General features: G+C 37.2%; 3 protein-coding genes across 4 annotated transcripts in view; all 3 read right to left on the reverse strand.

Annotated features, from left to right (window-relative positions):
* Positions 1 to 3,179, reverse strand: part of LOC127416280 (uveal autoantigen with coiled-coil domains and ankyrin repeats protein-like) — a 107,099-nt gene extending 103,920 nt beyond the window's left edge. The window contains exon 1 of the mRNA XM_051655542.1: positions 2,974 to 3,179. Within this exon, the coding sequence (XP_051511502.1) occupies positions 2,974 to 3,021 (48 nt within the window). The 5' untranslated portion in view covers positions 3,022 to 3,179. The remainder of the gene's footprint in view (positions 1 to 2,973) is intronic.
* An 8,219-nt stretch (positions 3,180 to 11,398) lies between these two features.
* Positions 11,399 to 14,194, reverse strand: LOC127416460 (relaxin-3 receptor 1-like). Its single transcript, XM_051655843.1, has one exon. It carries the CDS (start codon positions 14,083 to 14,085, stop codon positions 13,024 to 13,026), a length of 1,062 nt encoding a protein of 353 aa, XP_051511803.1. The 5' UTR covers positions 14,086 to 14,194; the 3' UTR covers positions 11,399 to 13,023.
* Positions 14,195 to 17,007: 2,813 nt separating this feature from the next.
* Positions 17,008 to 21,089, reverse strand: part of LOC127416391 (E3 SUMO-protein ligase PIAS1-like) — a 73,527-nt gene continuing 69,445 nt past the window's right edge. For both annotated transcript variants that reach the window (XM_051655733.1, XM_051655737.1), the window contains exons 12-14: positions 20,303 to 20,442; positions 20,173 to 20,213; positions 17,008 to 19,718 (exon numbers count right to left, since the gene is read on the reverse strand). In XM_051655733.1, coding sequence (XP_051511693.1) covers positions 19,428 to 19,718; positions 20,173 to 20,213; positions 20,303 to 20,442 — 472 coding nt within the window. In that variant the 3' untranslated portion in view covers positions 17,008 to 19,427. The remainder of the gene's footprint in view (positions 19,719 to 20,172; positions 20,214 to 20,302; positions 20,443 to 21,089) is intronic.

A 21,089-nucleotide genomic window follows, 5' to 3' on the forward strand; every position in this document is an offset into this window, starting at 1 on the left:
TTTTGTTCATTTTTTACACTTTACGGTGATAAACAAAGTACTTGGCAGCAGAGCAATATTCGCTCATGTGCAAAAAAAAAAAAGTTCAAAAGTCATCGCTCTGCTCCGTTGGAGCGGAGCAGCATGAAATGAGAAAGAAATTAGACATAATTTCATGGTCAACATTCTTGTTTATTTTTTTGCATCAGATACAAAAAAATAAAAATCCCTCTTCATATTGGCATACGACCTTATATTTAATGGTGCAAATAACTACAAACAATGCCTTAATGTTGGCTACTTAAAAAAAAATAGCCTTGTTCTCTCTGCCCTATTTGGACTTGGTTATTTTATATAGGGATGTGGGGTAATGCAACAGCCTAATTACCAGAGTTTCTCATTTATTTTAATCCCGTGCTAATCGTTCATGTCAGTCATTTTTCCAGACTTTTTGAGGGCTACGCGTTCCCGCGCCGGTAAAGATAATAGCGTCTTTTCCCAATCAAACACTGTAAAATAACCCGTTATTCTTATCCTGTGCGAATTGACATGTTGGTAAAAAGCCAGTGAATCTGCACTGTCCAGCCTGTGAACCCTTTAACTCATTGTTTCTAAAGTTCACCAAGTGTCTGAAGTGGATGTTAGTCATTGAGAAAACACCAGAAAATGTAAGACGCACTTTAAAACTTCATCTAACGGTGGCTGTTGCGTTTGGACTGATGCATGAGAAACAAATGAACATGATTTCTTTTTATTAGGAAAATTAGAAAAGGACACAAGTACTAATTTTGTGATTTGATCAGAGTGAATGGAAAAAATTGTGTTGAGCCTCAAGTTTTGCAACATTTTTCAGAGGGACAGATAAAATTACATAATGTGAATAGCTTGTCCATATTTTTAATAATGTGTTTCTATATTGTGCTTATTGTATACTGTACAGTGTACGTTATTATTTGTATATTGTTGTGTGTAATTATGTGTATATCAGACGTTTAAATTGTGCTGTGTTAATTTGATGTTATTGTAAATATGTCTCACCTATGTCTCATCACTGTCATGACTGCTATGTTGATTGGAACTGCACCCAAGAATTTCACACACTATTGCACTTGTGTATATGGCTGTGTGACAATAAAGTGATTTGATTTTTTGATTTTGATTTTTAATTCAAGAGTATACTGTAGGATTACTGGCTTGCTAATGTAACCAGTTCTGTTGTATTTTGCCAGATATTCAAGTCAATTTCTTCTAATAATCCCAGATACATATGAACATGTTTAATACTGCATAATTAACCAGCACAGCTAAATAACATACATTTTCTGATGGGTCAGTTACACATGACAGCAGTGTGTAAATGCAGTCCACACTCTCATCTCTGTGATTTATACAGACATCGCTTATCCCATGCAAATCTACTTTACAGACATATGTCCAGGAAACTTATGTGTTCTGAACTGCCTCTGCGCTCCCACCTCACTGTAGCCTGTTGTTGGAATCGGCACCCGTCACCAGCAGCTCTTGAATCACACAGAGTTTAAATGCTGCCTCATTGCTGATAATCCACTCTGTTTAAAATCTTGGACATAATACAGCTGCCAACACCAGATATTTGTCAGTGTAGAAGCACACACATATTAATGTGGCCGCACGAGAAATGTAGCGCATTCTGGTAGGAGCGGAAAGTGAGCGCCTTGATCCAGTGAAACTCCCGCTACGCTCCGCTCACATGCTCTGTTTGGCAGACATGGGACAATGATAATAAGTACATAGATTTGAAATATAATATAATTTTACTTTAACATGATTGGCAGTGATTTGATGATGCTGGCCATTACTTTTAATCAGAATTAGGTATTCATCTTTCTAGAAAATCAGCTGTAATGTCTATAACGTCTCAAAAACATGAATAACCAACACTCCTGGTCACATAATAAACTATTTGATGAAAAAATGACTTTCTATAGCTTGGTATTTCTTAAAACTTTCACAACTTAGTCCCACTGTCCACATACGAGGACATACATTTTTAGGAAAAATATTTGCTCTAGAATTTATTTATTTATTTTTTAGCTTGTTTATTAGGTGCTACTAGTTACAAATAAAAAAATGCAATGGAAAATGCACACAGAAGTCACGTGGGGGTCTCAGGAGGTTAAAGAAGACCAGACAAATGCAGAGCAAGGGTCTGACTTTCACAAAAAGACAGGGTGTGCACCAGTGACAATAGTCTGGCTCTGAGATGGTGTGGAAATGCTTCTTACCTCATGTGTCAAAGGATGCATCAGTCAAAACAGAGCTTACATGTTGAAAGAGAACCTGATCCTCCTTGAGTCATTTCCTCTGAATCATCTTCAACATGCACAGTGAGACCCCCTTCATTTTAAAGGCAGTCCAAAACAATCCCCTTGAAAAAGCTCTTCAATACCTAACCCCCATGCTGCCTCTATTCAGAGTACCAGACTCTTTCACATGCAAATTAAAAAACAAAAAAACAAAGGGGTATTTCAAGTATCTGTTGCATCAGCTCTTCTAAATGAACACTGTTTGTGTTAGTTTTGATTTCATGATTTCAGCATGATTTCTGAAACTCAATCTAATAGAAAATGATCACAGGTCTCCTCTCAGACAGCTCCACTAAAGTTTTAACAACAGAAACGAGAGGCGAGAGTAATTCAAGTTCAACGATAGACATAAATGTCAATTCATTGAGTACAAAAAGTAAACATTAGTAAATAGCGTCTATAGAGTTGTTGTTTTCGTGGACGTGACACAGGACACAGAAGTGTCAACATATTTGCCTTAATGATCCGAGCACAGCCTCTTTACAACAATGAACCCGAGCATCACATCTAAAAACTTAAGAGCAGGAAATGATTTATTACACAGGCATATCAAGCAAGTTATTACAGCGTGTCCAAAAATGAAAAGTGCGCGACTTCGATTCATGAGTTTTCATAAAACAAGTAAATCTGATTTAAACTCGTAACTTACTGTGATGGCAACTTCATGCTTTTTCAGTCGGTATTTCAGACTCTTCATGTTTTCGCTTTGGTTGAATATATTGGTTGAGTAGCGTGTGTTTTAGTACTTAAATAAATTACAACAACAGTTATGTTTTACGGTTTCGTTTGGTTACACAAAACAACTTTTAACATCTGACAACGCTCGCACCGCGATCTTCACCTGACGCGAACCACCATAAGGCTTATCAGGAGCCGTTGCCTGTATGACATCTCCATCACCCAATAGCGTTCAATAATATTGGAATAAATTATCTTTGGGCCAATCGAATGTTGGATAGGGCGGGACTTCCTCGTGGTCTGGCAGCGTTTGAAACTGCAACTGGGAGCAACAGGAGATGGTGTTGGGCGCTGACGTCAACCTTACCTGGAAAAGGGCTGGACCTTGTCTCAGATTGAGGGCATTTCGAGAGTATTTCGAGAGTGAAATGTGTTATTTGATATCAACGCCTACATAGTTTTGGGTGAAGCCATACGATTCAGAAAAGAACAATGTTAAAATGTTAAAATAGGTATTTTATACATTAAATAATTATGAAAAGAAACTATTTATTCATAGATAACATTTAAAAGATATATTTTTTAGTGATTTTGTAATGATGATTTTAAATGGGGGTAAAACCTGGTCTTGCTCGCAATGTTGGTTTTTATTTACACGTAGTGCAGTACACACGTGTGTGTGATATTGCCATACATTTTAATCATTGGTTGTTCACATGCCACTCAAGAGATCTGTTGCCCTCTACTGGTGTTGAATAAAACAAATTAAGTGAATGATGCGCTTGAGCTTCTGTATGCGCGAGCGTCAGATTGGTTAAAAAAAAAACGCATCATATAGAGTTTTACATTTTAATTCACATTTAATTTGTTGACTATGCTTTCCAAAAGTATCTGCAGGAAAATATTTGCATGTTGATAATTTACAATGATTTGAAATGGTTTGAAGGGGAAATAGGCTATTACCTTAACCTGGTATAAATTATTATTTTTAACCTGTTATCAGTTAGTTTTAGTATTATTTCTATTTATTGTTTACAACAAAATTAACGTATTTCATTTCGTACTACTATCATTTAGCACATCTGCAAACATATCAATACATTCATATTAAAGGTGCAGTATGTAAGATTCAGAAACCCTTATTATTAATGACACCTGTGACCTTTAAGAGAACTGCAGCCAGTTACCTGTTGCTCGTGCTCGCGCTCGTGCACACACTCCATAGTGACGCGAGCATCGACCAAAATAATGACGTAACGTACAAAGACACTGAACGTGATTCACCGGCTTCATGGTGACAGATGAGGTAGCATAATTAAAATCACACAGTTATGATTGTTTTACTACAAACTTTGAGACTGTATATTATATTTGACTCTCCAGTGCTGGAACAGGGCTAAAACAAAGTGTGGATATAGGTCTGACTATGTGAGACTGTAGTTTGAAGTAATCACTTTTCTTTGCATGACACATTGAATTCATTTATACGATAGCCTATGTCAGTGTTAGCTAGCTAGCCAGTTTTATCGATAGCTGTTAGCTAAATTTGGTGGATGATGCCAGTAGCTGTTTATAAAATAGACTGTACATTATAAATATGTTGACACAATTCAGTATTGATGTGATTCCATCACAACTGTCATTTATATATATCGATTAACTATTGTTTTATAATTATAGATTGTATATATTTTCTGTATAACCATGTTACGTTACACTAATGAACGGAGCTTTTTGCATTATCTTGAACATTGTCTAGCATTCATTTCATGTATTATTGTAGTTTACCTTGCTGAATAATTATTGATTAACATTGTTTATGACAGTTATTGTGCAGGAAAGATCAAGTTAACTAAAATGACACAGATCAATCCTTATGGCACTATATTTCACATGCTTTGCAGTTATGTAAGTTAATCTCTTCTATAAGAACACCAATTCACGGTCGGTTTTGATCCCCAAAACCGAACGATGGTCCCTCCAGGAATCAAATGTCCTGCCGATGTTTTCTCTAGTTTTCGCTCGACCACGATCACGTTCCCGCTTAGCCAGACGGGATTCAGTAGATAAATGGGGTTTCTTTTGGCTTACTCTGAGTTTGTGTAGGAGTTGGTGTTGTGCTGGGAGCCGGACGTTTGCTGGATTTCATCTCTAAGATAACGTTACCTAGTGTTGCAGTTTGTTGTCGCTGTTGAATAGCAAAAGAGAAGCTATTATTGTCTGAGGCAAGGCTCTCGGGAGCACGTATAAACGTCACATTCTTTGGATTTTCCCGGCAAAAGCGACCCGCTCCCTTCGCATGTAAATCAGTCTACAGGCTTTAATAGGCAACCTAGGAAGTCCAGGAAGGGCTAATTTTTTAAGTTGCGTTACAAGCCGTTCACACATTAGCAAAAAAAAAAAAAAAAAGGCGAATATTACATGAAAATTGTTACATATTGCACCTTTAAATGAGAGGTTGCCTTTTCCCAAAAAACTTGGGTAAATTCATAAATTGGTACTGTAAAACCTACTGTCTATTTTTAAATAAAATCATAACGCCTTAATAATAAACTCAGATCTTTGTCCCTTTTTGGATGCCAAACTTGGTTACCATGGACAAGACCATAGATTTGTCTTTAAATTTGAGGGGTTGCAGCGTGAAGCATTTACATGTTTCCATTGATCATGGTATAAATATTGGGGTGGGGGGTTGTACTTGCTTGTTTTGGGGGGTTACCTCCCCCCATTCCCCCAGTAATCTACGCCCCTCACCACGGATATATATTGTTGATATTCTGTTAAGAAAGTGAGTCATTCAGGGGGCCTGATTGCCTTTTATAAACCCTCACGTTTACCTGATACAGTGGTTTAGCTGGAAATTTGACTCTCTCTCACTCCCAAATTTTGGTTCCTTGACCAATGATAATATTAACAAAACAATTTAGACTAATGTTTTAGACAATATTAGGCATATGTTATGGTAATAATTACCTGCTTTCTTAAGTATTTTTGAGGCAAGGATTATAGATACCCATTTCTTTTATCTAACTACCAGATAAAAAATAGTACAGGGAAAATAGGATGATTGATTGCGTCAATCATTGATACTTTATTTGATTGCGCTCTGAGAATTATAGGTCTCATTTTTGAGCCAACATCAAAACATCTGAGCAATTGTCTTTTTCCAGACAAGAGCAGTTTTGAATCATTCATTGCCTTGTGCGACATGTCGAAGTACACTATCAAATGAAACATTCAAAGCAAACAGACTGAAATAATACTGAAGTTGTTGTAAACATAAAGGTGGTGCCACAGAAAATTGGTCAGCTCACGTAATTACAACACTTAAAAAATACACATATAAACTCAGCAAAAAAAGAAACATCCCTTTTTCAGGACACTGTATTTTAAAGAGAATTTTGTAAAAATCCAAATAACTTTTCAGATCTTTATTATAAAGGGTTTAAACAATGTTTTCCATGCTTGTTCAATGAACCATAAAAAATTTACGAACATGCACCTGTGGAATGGTCGTTAAGACACTAACAGCTTACAGACGGTAGGCAATTAAGGTCACAGTTATAAAAACTTAGGACACTAAAGAGACTTTTCTACCGACTCTGAAAAACACCAAAAGAAAGATACCCAGGGTCCCTGCTCATCTGCATGAATGTGCCTTAGGCATGCTGCATGGAGGGCTGAGGACTGCAGGTGTGGCCAGGGCAATAAATTGCAATATCCATACTGAGAGACGCCTAAGACAGCGTTACAGGGAGGCAGGAAGGACAGCTGATCATCCTCGCAGTGGCAGACCACATGTAACAACACCTGCACAGGATCGGTACATCTGAAAATCACACCTGCGTGACAGGTAGAGGATGGCAACAACAACTGCCCGAGTTACACCAGGAATGCATAATCCCTCCATCAGTGCTCAGATTGTCCGCAACAGACTGAGAGAGGCTGGACTGAGGGCTTGTGGGCCTGTTGTAAGGCAGGTCCTTACCAGACATCACTGGCAACAACGTCACCTATGGGCACAAACCCACCTTCACTGGACCAGACAGGACTGGTAAAAAGTGCTCTTCACTGACGAGTTGTGGTTTTGTCTCACCAGGGGTGATGGTCTGACTCGCATTTATCATCGAAGGAATGAGTGTTACACCGAGGCCTGTACTCTGGAGCGGGATCGATTTGGAGGTGGAAGGTCCGTCATGGTCTGGGGCGGTGCGTCACAGCATCATCGGACTGAGCTTGTTATCATTTCGGGCAAACTCAACGCTGTGCGTTACAGGGAAGACATCCTCCTCCCTCATGTGGTACCCTTCCTGTAGGCTCATCCTGACATGATCCTCCAGCATGACAATGCCACCAGCCATACTGCTCGTTCTGTGCGTGATTTCCTGCAAGACAGGAATGTCAGTGTTCTGCCATGGCCAGCGAAGAGCCCGGATCTCAATCCCATTGAGCACTTCTGGGACCTGTTAAATCGGAGGGTGAGGGCTAGGGCCATTCCCCCCAGAAATGTCCGGGAACTTGCAAGTGCCTTGGTGGAAGAGTGGGGTTACTCACAGCAAGAACTGGCAAATCTGGTGCAGTCCATGAGGAGGAGATGCACTGCAGTATTTAATGCAGCTGATGGCCACGCCAGATACTTTTGATTTTAACATTTTTAAATGCATATTTAGGGTGCATCAAAATAATCCACACGACTCCAGTTGACAAATAAAGTTCTTCTGAAGCCAAATGATTGATTAGTTTTAGAAACCAAACAATACTTATATAGTTTTTAACTACAAATGTTCGCTTCCGTACATCTCTGTGAGACGCGCTCATGAGAGGGATGAATTAAGCTCATTGGTAAGGTCACGCGTCACGTGGAGGAGGAGTCAGGAAGCACATCATTGTTTACAAGAGAAGGAGCGGTGTACAAAAGTTTAATTGTCTTTGCTGTAGATTTGTATTTGTATAAGTGTATTGTTCAAAATGGTCATTTGGTGTGTGTATCCTGGATGCTTCAACCTTTAGAAACCCCAAAGAAATGGTTGACATTTACTACCTGTGAACCACCATGTCTCCATAGATCTCTGCCTCCCCGAGACTTGTGATTGCGCCGCTGCTGCAGCCTCCTCCATCTCCCTCAGTTCCTCATTGGTGTATTCAGGCTCAAATAGGTAGAGTTCGGCAAAAAACTCCATCTCCTCTTCTCTTCTAAAATAAAAGTGGATTATTTTGATGCACCCTAAATATGCATTTTGGACGGTCAAAAAATAGAGTACTTTCACTTGCATTGTTTAAAGGAGGAGGCCTGAAATGAAATCCTAAAAATCTTAAATTCTGTTTTGATGAAGAAAGAAACTCTTGGCCTGAGGGTGAGTAAATTATCAGCAAATTTTCATTTTTGGGTGAAATATTCCTTTAAGTTTGCTGAAAATAAAAGCAGTTGAAAGTAAGAGGATGTTTCTTTTTAATTTTTTAATTTTTTTTTTTAAAAATTTTTTGCTGAGTTTACATTGACATTCATCTCTTTTTTTCTTTTTTTTTTTTTAACAGAAGTTGCTTATTATACATTGCACACATAATGTCATTTGCAATTACCAGGACAGGTGGCTGGGAATAAAGGACATATGCTAAACTGGACTTCTAAAGCTGAGAAGATACACACAATAATTTCAAATTTGCAACGGTCTGTCTGTGAATCGACCAGAGCAAGGACAAGGAACTGATTAGTGGTTGAGGAAAAGTATTATTTTCCCTGCGTTGTAGAGCATAAAACAGCAGGACTAGGCAACTGTGCTTTTGTAGCCAACAAAAGATGGCAGGTCATCTACAGTAGTATGAAAGCAAGTGTTTAAACACTTCTGGAGGCAACATCTTGTGTGATCTTCAAATGAGAGTGAGAAATTCAGTGAGGTACTTCTTAGCTGGGAGGAAGAATATAATTCTGTCTTGTCAAGATTAAACTTGAGGTAATGAAGAGACATCCAGTTTGTTATGTCAGAGAAGGATGCAAGATCCATCTAAGATTGTAATATGGCACTGGCAACATCAAGGTTCAGTTCCCAGGGAACACTCATTCAGATGAAATACCATAAATGCACTTAAAGTTTTTTAAAGCGCTTAAATAATGTGCTGGATTTACTAAAAATATAGTGCATCATTTTTGCAAGCCACATTTTAAGTGTATTCTATTTGAAATTTTAAGCAATAGGCTATTACTTGAAAAAACTTAGTTGACAATGCCCAAATTTTGTAGAAACTGTGCTACGCCAACAAATAAATTTAAGTTTTTTCACTTGCTTGTTTTGATTATTCCATCCCCCCTGGAATCTATGCCCCTGACAACAGAACAAAGTTTCCTCCTTTATCCATCTTGCACAAAAACACATAAAATAACATTTAATTTCAACATGTACACTCTCCGTTGAGTCTCGTGCAAAGCGTGCTGGGAACTAAAAATCCCCTGCCTAGTTTCAGTTAATGCAAATAAAAAAAATATTCATGTCGTCCCAACACAAATGGATTATGTAAACTTATATTTTACAAATTTAAATGGATTTCACTGAATTGGGCTTTTATTTTAATTTTGTTAATTGAAAAAGCAGCCAAAATTATTATTTGTATTATTTAATGCACATGGTTTTCCATGGAAATAATTATGTTGGCTTTACTGAACTCCAGACTACTGTCAGCTTCACTCAAAATTATCACTGATGTTCTTCCTTATTTGGATTACAGCATAAACTCAATATCTTGTGTCACAAATACACTGTAAACATTTTTTTTTGTAAATTCCTGCACTGAAAAAAAAAAATCCTGTTAAATTTACAGTAAAAAACTGGCAGCTGTTGTTGCCAGAAATTCACTGTAAAAAATACGGTAACCACGTTTCAGGCTTTACGGGATGTAATTTTAATGCCTTGTATATTTTACAGTGCATTATCATTGTTTATATTATAAAATTATAATCTTGATATTAACCTTCTGAAACTGTAAAAATCTGCTTTTTACTTTATAATGTATTGTTATATGCATGATGACATGAAGTTCATCAATAATGGCCCTTCCTGGAGCAACGACCAATAAACATGTAGAGACAGTGCTCAGTGTCACTCATACAAACACTAAACACCGTCAGGGTAACACATGTGAAATTAAAATAATGCAGTAAACATTAACTAAACTACATTAAATATAACACAGAACACCCCAAAGTACATAACTGATATTAAAAATAAGAAGAAACATAACTATTCCCATAAAATATAATTAAATGTATGGGTCACACAGGGAATTCTGGGAACGCCCGATTATACCTGGTTGAAAAGTGACAAATGAAAGTAATCATATTATTGCAAACATCCCTTCCTCATTGATTGTTTCAAATAATTACATTACATCACTTTTTAAATGCATGAAGTAGTGGTGGTTATATATTGTATTCAGACTTGAAGTCAATCACTAAACTGAGTTCCTCCATGCAGTTCAATGCAATATATTGTGTTCTTAAACACACTTGCACCAGCAGGGAAAACATTTGTTTAAAATGATTAAGTCAAAGTTCCCATTCAAAGGGAACACTAAACACCATAATGGTGACTTAAAATGAAACCGTATTCTCCCAACAATGCAGTGCGATATTATAATTTCTCTTTTTACAGTAATTTGTTGTGTTACAGCGGAAAATGACCTAGCCTGCATTGATTTTACATTAAAATTCTGAATACATATTTTGTGACAAGAAATTACTGTTGAATCTTGTAAAATCCTATTTTTTTACTGTGTAGCGTCAAACTTTTCTGTAAAGAGCAATATCTACTGAGGGCAGGAATCATAATTTTTTTGTGTATGTTTTGGATAAAAGCATCTATCTAATATGTATGTAATATAAATGGCCACATTGTTTTTAAAAAGGGATGTGAAGTCCTCGTCATTGTGAATGGTGGAGAAGGTGAGAGAAGATCGATTTTATATTAATTCAGAAACATCATAAAACAGAGCTCTCATTTTGCCTTTGCAAATAAAGTCCAAGCTTAATTAGTCTCTTAATTATCGGAAATTAATCTCTTTATGCATGTTATTGTCATGACCATCACACAGAACAGATAAAGTTAGTGATTAATTTTACTGGATTTTTTGAGCTTGTTCGAACAATTCCATTAACTGATTTTACTCATTGTAACACTCTGATGTCTGACTGCAAAGATATTAAAAAACAAAACACATACATGATTTAATGGATTTCACCTTTCATTTAAAAGGGTCAACATTTCAAGCTTAATAATAGGCTAATACATGTACTGTATATATATATATATATATATATATATATATATATATATATATATATATATATATATATATATATATATATGCAACAACAATCAATAGCTGGACCAAAAATAAAAGCAAGCAAAATGCATGCAGTACAGTCTAATTATACAAATGTTTTATTTAATAAATCCAAGGGCATAGAGCAACTGCCGCATCCTTCATATCCCAAAGGGTACACAGTTAAATTTCAAGGTTGCTCACATTTCAAGTGACCATAATGGGAACATGTTGATTTAATGGCGTGCATTAGAAAGTGCATTGTATTATAATTCATAGTTCCACTCAGTAATAGAAAACCATCTCACCACAGGAAATCCTGTTAACAGTGGGGATCTGATTACATTTGCGCACTCAGCGGGACACCAAAGTGAGTTTCCTAATATTGGCAAACTGCTAAATTTGCATACACAAAGCACAGTACTGTAAATCTAGACAAACCCTGGACACAAAAAAAGCATAGGCTAATAGCAAGGTTAGGTAGTCTATACCTGTGCATATGTGATCACATAGAAAGGCAAAGTACAAAGAAAGTTTATTATAGATTATAATGTACTAGTTGCCGCGGTTGTAAAAGTGCTATTGTCACAAACTCATGGGGCTGCTCTGAATATATACAGTATATGAAATAAATGGACATACATGGTGTGTATACAAACAGGAACTTCAATGGCACATATATTTTTTGTTTGCTTTGTTTTGTTTTTAAACATACAAATAGTATTCAAATGACATTAAACACACATAAAGTAAAACCAGCTGAGTTATAGTAAGCATAGTTTTTTAGATTTATTAGGTAGAGTCTTCAATGGGATATTTGTATGCAAAAAATACTTAATATTGATCAGACTATTGCTTACAGTTCGTTTCAATTTACAGACTGAACACAGGTCGTACAGTATCATAATGCAGTGCAATTTAAACATTTTATAGAAAAAAATAAAACAGTTTGAATGTACCGCTGAATTAACATAATGCCACAATTAACAATGGACTTGGAATCCAAAGTGCACAATACTGTATTCCTTTTAGAATTTTCCTGGAAAACAAAAAACCAGCATATCAGTCAGTGTTAACACCAATTATGTGCATGATTACAGTCACTGAATGGTATGGTGCCACTAAATTTACACTTGTTGTGGTTCTTTTCTTCTTTCCTCAGTATAATAGATTTTCTTTAGACATAGCCTATTGGTAACACTTTACAGGAAGGTTCCATTTGTTAACATTAGTTAACATGAACTAACAATGAACAATACTTTTACAGCATTTGTTAATATTTGTTAATGTTAATTTCAACATATAGAACAGGCCTACATTTTTTAAATCAAAAGTTGTATATGTTAACATTCTATACCTAATAACTAACATGAACTAATAATGAACAACTGTATTTTTATTAACTAACTTCAACAAAGATTAATAAATAATGTAAAAATATATTGTCCATTGTTAGTTCATGATAGCTAATGCATTAACTAATGTTAACGAATGGAACCTTATTGTATAAAGTGTTACCGACGTATAATTTTGTGAAAATAGCGTACCACAAGAACGACACTATAAATACAGAGGCACAAAGACATGAATTATGTTATTTCACCCAGTTAAGATGTGTTGAATACCGCTGAATTACCGCATTTGACGGTACATTTCAAGAAAAGGAGACAGACTCTGAGGCGCGCGGAATACGCGGGAAAAAAGGCGCTCAGACACGAAGACACAGTCCTTTTAGTTTTTTTCTGAACTCTTTACGCATTAGACAGTAAATAAGCGGGTTTAAACAGCTGTTTGCGTGCGCAAGGCACACAGTCACTGGAAACACGTAGGTATGAACGATATAGTAAGACTTATCCCAGTACACGGCGTTGAATTTAACCAGCACGCCCCAAAACGTTATGGCGTGATTAGGCATCCAGCAGAGGAAAAACGATAAAACCACGATGGTGACGGACTTGGTGACTTGAGTTCTTCGTTTTGAATTGCTCTTCATGCTGCGCTGTCGGATGAGCCTCAACAGCAATAGGTAACTAATGGAGACTATTGCCATGGGTAGAATAAAGGCAATCAATATTTTCTGGAGATGATAGACGGCCAACCAATATTGCCCGTCAGGGAATCTCAATAAACAAAGTTTCTCGCCGGCCACATTGGTGACTGTTGAGAAGATGGATGTTGGCGCCGTGGCTACAGTGGCCAGAGACCAGAGGATGACACTGACCCATCTGATGGAGCAGCTGGTCTGTCTGGTCCGGTCCTTGAGCGCTGAGGCCACTGACCAGTACCGTGTGATGCTCATTGCGGTCAGGAAGAAGACGCTGGCGTACATGTTCATCACAGTCACCGACAGGATGATCTTGCACATGGCGTCGCCAAACGGCCAGCTGAAGTCTAGTGCGGTGTCCACGGCCCAAAAAGGTAACGTCAACACAAACTGAAAATCCGTTACGGCCAAATTGAGGATGAAGAAGTTGATTTTGGATGTCCGTCTCTCTTGTCTCACGCGAATAAAGAAAAAGACCAATAGGTTCCCAATCAGACCTACTGCGCAAACTACGGAGTACGTGATGGAAATCATGCACCTCAACACCGGGCTCCCATCGGCGGTCACATCGATGTCTTCCAAACTCTTGAAGCGCTCTTGATTACCGATTGATCTGTTGATGACACCACTGTGATTGCTGTCTTCCATTATATCCACCGATTTCACCACTTCAGCGTTGCCCATGGCGAGAAAGTAAATAATGTAGGCATACACATTTATATACATATACTTGTATTGATATGTGCTTATTTATTTTACTTTATCTTAGGCTTTTTAAATTGATCATTAACAAAATATAGTTCATCTATCTAAAGTATCACAAACCTTGAGAAAGCCGCACAAGTTGCTGAGACTGAACACATTGCGACGCGCTCTACGAATTTATGTCGAGCGCTTTTTAAGTGTCCCGCCCCTCGAGCCCATCGATTCGTCCTCCGGTTTGATTGACAGATCGACTAGTTAAGGGAATAGTTCACCCAAAAATAAAAATTGTTTCATCATTTACTCACCCTCATGCAATCCCGGATGTGTTTGACATTCTTTCTTCTGCTGAACACAAACGAAGATTTTTTAGAATAATATCTCAGCTCTGTAGCGCCATACAATGCAAGTGAATGGTGACCAAAACTTTGAAGGTCCAAAAGCACATAAAGGAAGCATAAAAGTAATCCATGAGACTCCAGTGGTTTAATCCGTCTACTGAAGCGATCCTGTCAATTTTGGGTGAGAACAGAACTATATGTAACTCTTTACCCCCTATAAATCCTGACATCTGTTGTCTCCTTTGATCATTATTTCAAGCTTGATTACACTTCCTAGCACCATCTAGTGTTCTGTGCATGCATCAAGCACTAGGAAGTGTAATCGAGCTTGAAATCATGTCTAGAAACTGTAATGGCAAGATGTACAGTGAAAAAGGAGGCACATTTTGGTCTGGTACAATTGGATCGCTTCAGAAGTCATTGATTAAACCACTTATGGATTACTTTTATTCAGACTTTAAGTGCTTTTTGGACCTTCAAAGTTCTGGCCACCATTCACTTGCATTATATGGACCTACAGTGCTGAGATTTTCTTCAAAAAAAAATCTTCATTTGTGTTCTGAAGAAGAAAGTCATGTCCATCTTAATACCTAATTTCACAACTTATCATTTTCACCTAGTTGAACTTGATTGAAGTTTTAAACTATCCGTTATACATGTAGTACTACTACTCCATATTAAGATTTTAGAACATTTGCACAATATCTTGACCAAATATATAGTCTTCAAAAGTGTTGAGGCTAAGTTTCAAGAAAGCAGGTGGACCTTGGGATCTTTCACTGCCATCTGGTGTTTACTAAGTGGCACATGTAAAAGGAATCAAAAGACACCACCAGTAAAAAATGTACTATGGTAATCATAGTTTATGCCAAAATGTCAATGTGGTTACTAGGTCACCAGTTATACTGCTGTAATATTAAATTTAATGCTAGATTAACTCTTTCAGACCCAACTTATCTTTCAGGGGCAGAGACACAAAAATATGGCCATGCTTTATTTAAAATCTACATGCAGCAACATAATCAACACAACGTTTATGATCATTTTTAATAATAATTTTAAAGTACATTGGTTCTGAACAGGGGCAACATCTAGATAATTAGCCTAAATAGATTGGTTGTATGTTATTCCAGGAAAATGTATGTTTATGCAAAATTATTGTAGATTCATTTTATTTATTTATTTCGTTTTTTTTTTTTTAAATCAAGTGGTTTTCTATAAGAATATGAAATATTTGTAGACTAATTGCTGGAATTTATGTAAGCAGCAGATAAAACTAAAAGAAGCCAACTGTAATAGGTAAAAACACTGTAAGATCATTAGAACATAACAGCAAACAAATAAACAAATAATAAATGGGGCAAAGCATGTGCACTTACTAAATGGAACAATTTCATAGTAGTTACAGTACTTGAGATTTCTGTCCCTTGCTTGTGTGATGGCTCTCATCACCATTACCATCTGTGAGGTTCAAACCTGCAACCTTTCAGTGACTAGCTCAGGTCACTGAAAGCTTTTCATTGTGTCACACCAATCACAAAGGCATGTTTCCAAAGAGACACCAAGTTGAATGTCAGTTCATAAGTGTTGCTGAGATACTACAGTATATTTCTATATTATGCTACTCTATGTTGCTGTGACTGGCAAACGTTTTTGAATACAAAATATCCATTTGCTTGCTGTTATCAGGCTTGGTCTGAAGATAAACTGTCTCACTTTTGGCAAAGATTGGATAAATCTGTCAGTTTTGCACTTCTACAGTATACTGTACCTTTTTGGCCAACATTGAGACACACTGCCCATTACAATGGATCTCAGATATTAAAGGGTAGTTCACCCCAAAATTAATTTATCCTCATGCCATCTCAGATGTGCATGACTTACTTTCTTCTGCTGAACACAAAGATTTTTAGAAGAATATCTCAGCTCTGCAGGTGAATGGTGATCAGGCATTTGAAGCTCAAAAAGGAGATAAAGTCAGCATAAAAGTAATCCATAAGACTCCAGTGGTTTAATCCAGAGCCCTAGATGGTGCTATAGGAAGAGTAATCGAGCTTGAATTCATGATTGTGTCTAGAGACTGCAATGGCAAGATGTACACTGAAAAAAAAGTTACATTTTGGTCTGTTCTCTCCCAAAACCTACTGGATCACTTCAAAGACACTGATTAAACCACATGTTTATGCTGCTTATGTGTTTATTGGAACTTCAAAGTTCTGGCCACCATTCACTTGCATTGTATGGACCTACAGAACATTCTTATTCTTCTAAAAATCTGTGCTTGTGTTCAGCAGAAGAAAAAAAGTCATACACCTTAGATGGCATGAGGATGAGTAAATGATGAGAGAATTTTTATTTTTGGGTGAACTATCCCTTTAACTTCAGAAGCTCTCAGTGTACATAAGTGGCTTATACTGTATCTGTGTTCCAGCATGAGTACTTCTCCAATGATGTTAAGTTAGAGTACCTTATCTATTTAGCACAGGTGTAAATATATGAAACTAATGAAAATACATACAGCATCCCTCAAAACAAATTACTGTAACCATCAAAAACATTTCCATCTAAGTGACACAACACTATCAATAAAAAAAGACAAAGTTAACTCAATGCATTTTATTACATCTAAATGTCTCTACATAAACATGTAACATTTAATAGGTAAACAATTTCTTTCAATGCATGTAATAAATATTTTCACGTAGTACTTTATACAAACTGACATTGGTCTACTGTACAATATGTCTTCCACATTTTAAAAATCTTTTTTTTTTTTCTTTTTTTTTTCTCCATAAAACATGCCACATAGAAACAGACTGGATGAATTTTAAGGCAGTGAGCATAGATGTCTGCTTAATGAAATGGTAAATAAAATAAACTTGGATTTCAACACCAAGTCCACTCAGAGCACAGTTCAGCATCTAAAATATATAAATTAGTTTGTTCAGATGTTGCAGATCCCACTTGAACACATAAATGCACATCACTGGAACATCCAAGTTTGCACAATGTTTGCCTTACATCAAAAACAAAAACATGCACACATACTTGCATACATTCACACACACACAACTTTTCCCTTTATCGATCATTACCAAAATTGACAAATTAATAAAAACTTGCATTCTGTTTATGCCATTGAATCCAGCTTGTATGTCTTTAGTAACAAACTCTGTCAATAACATAATGTCATATCAAACAGACACATTGAACTAAATTTTAATATTTACTTTTTATAATATAAAACCATTAACACTGGTAGAGACCTAACAAATAGTCAGTTTGGTAAAAAGCATTTTGCAATATCAGCATCCATATTTTTGCCTCCATAACTTTTGTATTAATAAACCAATTAAATTTCAAACCAATTTCACAGCCAAAGACAATCAACTGATAAACACACTGAGAATATTGAATACTTTGAAAAGAAATGTGGATTAAAAGGAGGTTTAGAGGGCAATGCAAACAGAGTGAGACTCATCAGTCTATCAAACTATGTAAAGCTTGATAACTAGATTCTGTCACACGCACTTACCCCAGTCACAAACCTAATTAGACTTTGAAAGGAGATCTGGTCAGCACACAGACTCAGAGAGCTTGAGAGGGCCACAGCAGCAAAGGCTTAGTGCTAAACACACACACACACACGCGCGCACACACACGCACACACACGCACACACACACGCACACACACGCACACACACGCACACAACACAATAAGATAGGCTTACATGAACATAACTGATCTTTCTCAGCCCCAAGCAGCATCTGAATTATTTGTTTACAAACAGTCTTCCTCCATATCTCATGGCTAAGTACAAGAAAATACAGGTCGAGTCTTTCACACACATAAAATATCCTTACACTTACAAACAAGGCACACGTGACAAAACGGCAGAAGAAATGAAGAGTGGCTTTAGGATTTCTCAGTCTGAGATTATACGCACAGTATCAAACACAGATGACTCAATAAACAACGACTGAATAGGAAATTAAATGGGGCTGGAGAATACTGTGAACTCCTATGACAGTAAAGACACTCTGAGACAGACCTGTCCCTCTATGAGTTCAAACAAACATATGATACACGCCAACACCAAAGATACCACAGTCTTCTCGTCATCTAAGCCACTGTTGAACCTCCAAATAATTCATTCTTCCTCAAAAATGTAAGGAAGGGAGGAGGGAAGGAGTGAAGGAAGGAAAGAACAATCAAGCATGGGAGCCACAAAGAAAGAGAAAATTTGACATATGGTGTATGTTTAAGTTCACTGAACTCACAAGCTCTCACTCTAGAAACTTCAACACTAAACAGTGTTCTTTTGGCATCGAGCAAGAAAAATAGGAACAAAGTGGATGCGTTTTAAAACAAAAAGTCATATTACATTTCACGTAAGAATAATGAGGTCACATATTGGCGTAATAATGCTTCTACTTCCAGTTGGTAGCCTGAAGGTGAAGGAATGCTTCTTAATGGCCCATCTACCTCACATAAATTAAAGCAATTGTATACTGTAAGATAATCCTACATGTTTGAAGGAACATGCTGCCATCAGTTATGGATGGTCAATGTGGTATGGATTGGCAAGTTTTACTGGGAAGAAAAAAGAATCAAGAGTTAGGTAGGCAGTCCAATCATAGCCATTGTGCCATGTGGAAACAGACATAATATCGAAGAATACAGAATATGGCAGGGAAGGGAAGGGATATAAAAGGTGTTCATATTTTATTAAAGGGGTTGAAACAGAGCTATGAGGGAAAAATATCTTCATTTTCCAAGGAGATAAATCCAAAACTAACTTAGCAAGCCGGGAAAACAACTCTTTCAAGTTTACAAATACATTAGATAGCTAGATAGATAAGTATACACAAAAGTCAAACAAAAAATATATTTGTTCTCTGTACACGGCAACGATTATCATCGTTTACAAAAACACCCTTCAGTCATCCTGTATGCCCCCCTTTTTTTACCCCAATGTTTGAAAGTCTCTTCAGTCTATTTCTATGTGAGTGTCTGGTCCTGGGTCAGTCTAATGATATGACGTCTGGGATGGGGCCGTAGATGGCAGATGTTGGGGTTGTTTCAGATGTGGACCTTGGGGTGGGCGGGTGTCCGAGGTTTTCACGTAGGCTGCTGGAGGAGACCAGGCTGCTGCCATTGCTGCCGTTAACGTTAATGGGAGGGAGGGTGCTGCTGACGGGGGTGGAAGGAGGGTCCAGGTACAGCTGAGACGAGCCGTATGGCAGAAAACGACTCAGGAGGAGCTCGTGATCTTCAGATGCTGATGCAGCCGCTGCCATCACCATGTTGTAGTGCTGAGAGATGCAGACCAAGAGAGAAAGAGTCAGGCAAGGAGAGGGAGAATGAGAGGGTGAAAAAATACTATTATCGAAGTACATCATGCAAAGCGATTAACAGTGCACTTAGTGAATTATGGCTAATTGATAGAATTGTAAACTGGAAAAAAAAAATTTGTATTTGTGAAATGTGTTTAAAATTATGTACATTTATATGAGATGAAGATTCAAGTCATATCAATCTTTAAAAATAATAATAATTTATTCTACATATGGTGCTGGGCGCACATACGTGAGATCCGCCATGTTGAGATCACATGACTAGCCGAATAAATTAATCTTGTGTGACTTCGAATAGTGCATTTCTACAATGGGATCTGAATCTACGCCACTAGGTGTCAACATAAACAAAATAATTATGGAGTGTATCTTTAAATAGTTAGCCATAGCACCTTGAAAGCATATGTGTTACCTGATGATTCTCCCCTTGTAAAAAAGGGAAAAAGTTGATATCTGTAAAAAGAAACAGAGACAAATTAGCACAATCATTTTAGCTCAAATGTGGAAATTTTGACCTCTGATCATCTTTGTGTGTGCTGTACCTGACAGGTCGGTGGGTGTACTGTAGTAGTGGCGGTAGTCCTGAATTAGGGGGGGAGGTAGGGGAATGTAATTGGTGTCCACTTGAGGCATGCTTGGAGTTCGACTTATAGGTGATGCTTGTCTATGCAGATTTAGCACTCTACAACACACACACACACCAACAAACCAAGCACACACACAAAAAGAGAAGACACAGCAAATATTTTAGAAGACAAACTTAAAAGAAAGATGAGGTTACTTCTGCATATGGACAGCAGACAGGTCTAAATTAATAATATAAATATGTTATCAAGCTTCAGTTAAACATATTGCAAAAAGGAATCTATGGGGATCATTCAGACCAAATGCATTCTTGCGTTAAAAAAAAAGATGCAGCACAACAAATGAAACAGAATGCAGGAATGCTCGAGACACTCATGTTCTTAAAAGTTTAAGTTACTTCAGCTTAACACCACTGTCTTAAAAACATGGTGCTCCTGTGCGAGATCTTGAAAAAACAGCAAGACGAGGCGCAACGGTCAAAGATGTCTGTCTAGCGCAGGGGTCGGCAACCTTTTTGACATGAAGTGCAATTTTTTTATTTTCCTTGTTACTCACTGTGCCGACAACCCCTCCCCCAACAATGAATTTTCACACTTCATGATCACATAAAACATGGTGCATGATTATAAGGAAAGATTACATCAAGAGGTAGAATGGCATGCAGGTGCGAGGGAATACTAGTTCCTATCTTTCGCTATTGCTTGAGTGCCAGCGATTACCACTCCTCGTGCCATAGGTTGCCAA

This window comes from Myxocyprinus asiaticus, chromosome 2, assembly GCF_019703515.2.
Source record: "Myxocyprinus asiaticus isolate MX2 ecotype Aquarium Trade chromosome 2, UBuf_Myxa_2, whole genome shotgun sequence".
Classification (NCBI taxonomy): domain Eukaryota; kingdom Metazoa; phylum Chordata; class Actinopteri; order Cypriniformes; family Catostomidae; genus Myxocyprinus; species Myxocyprinus asiaticus.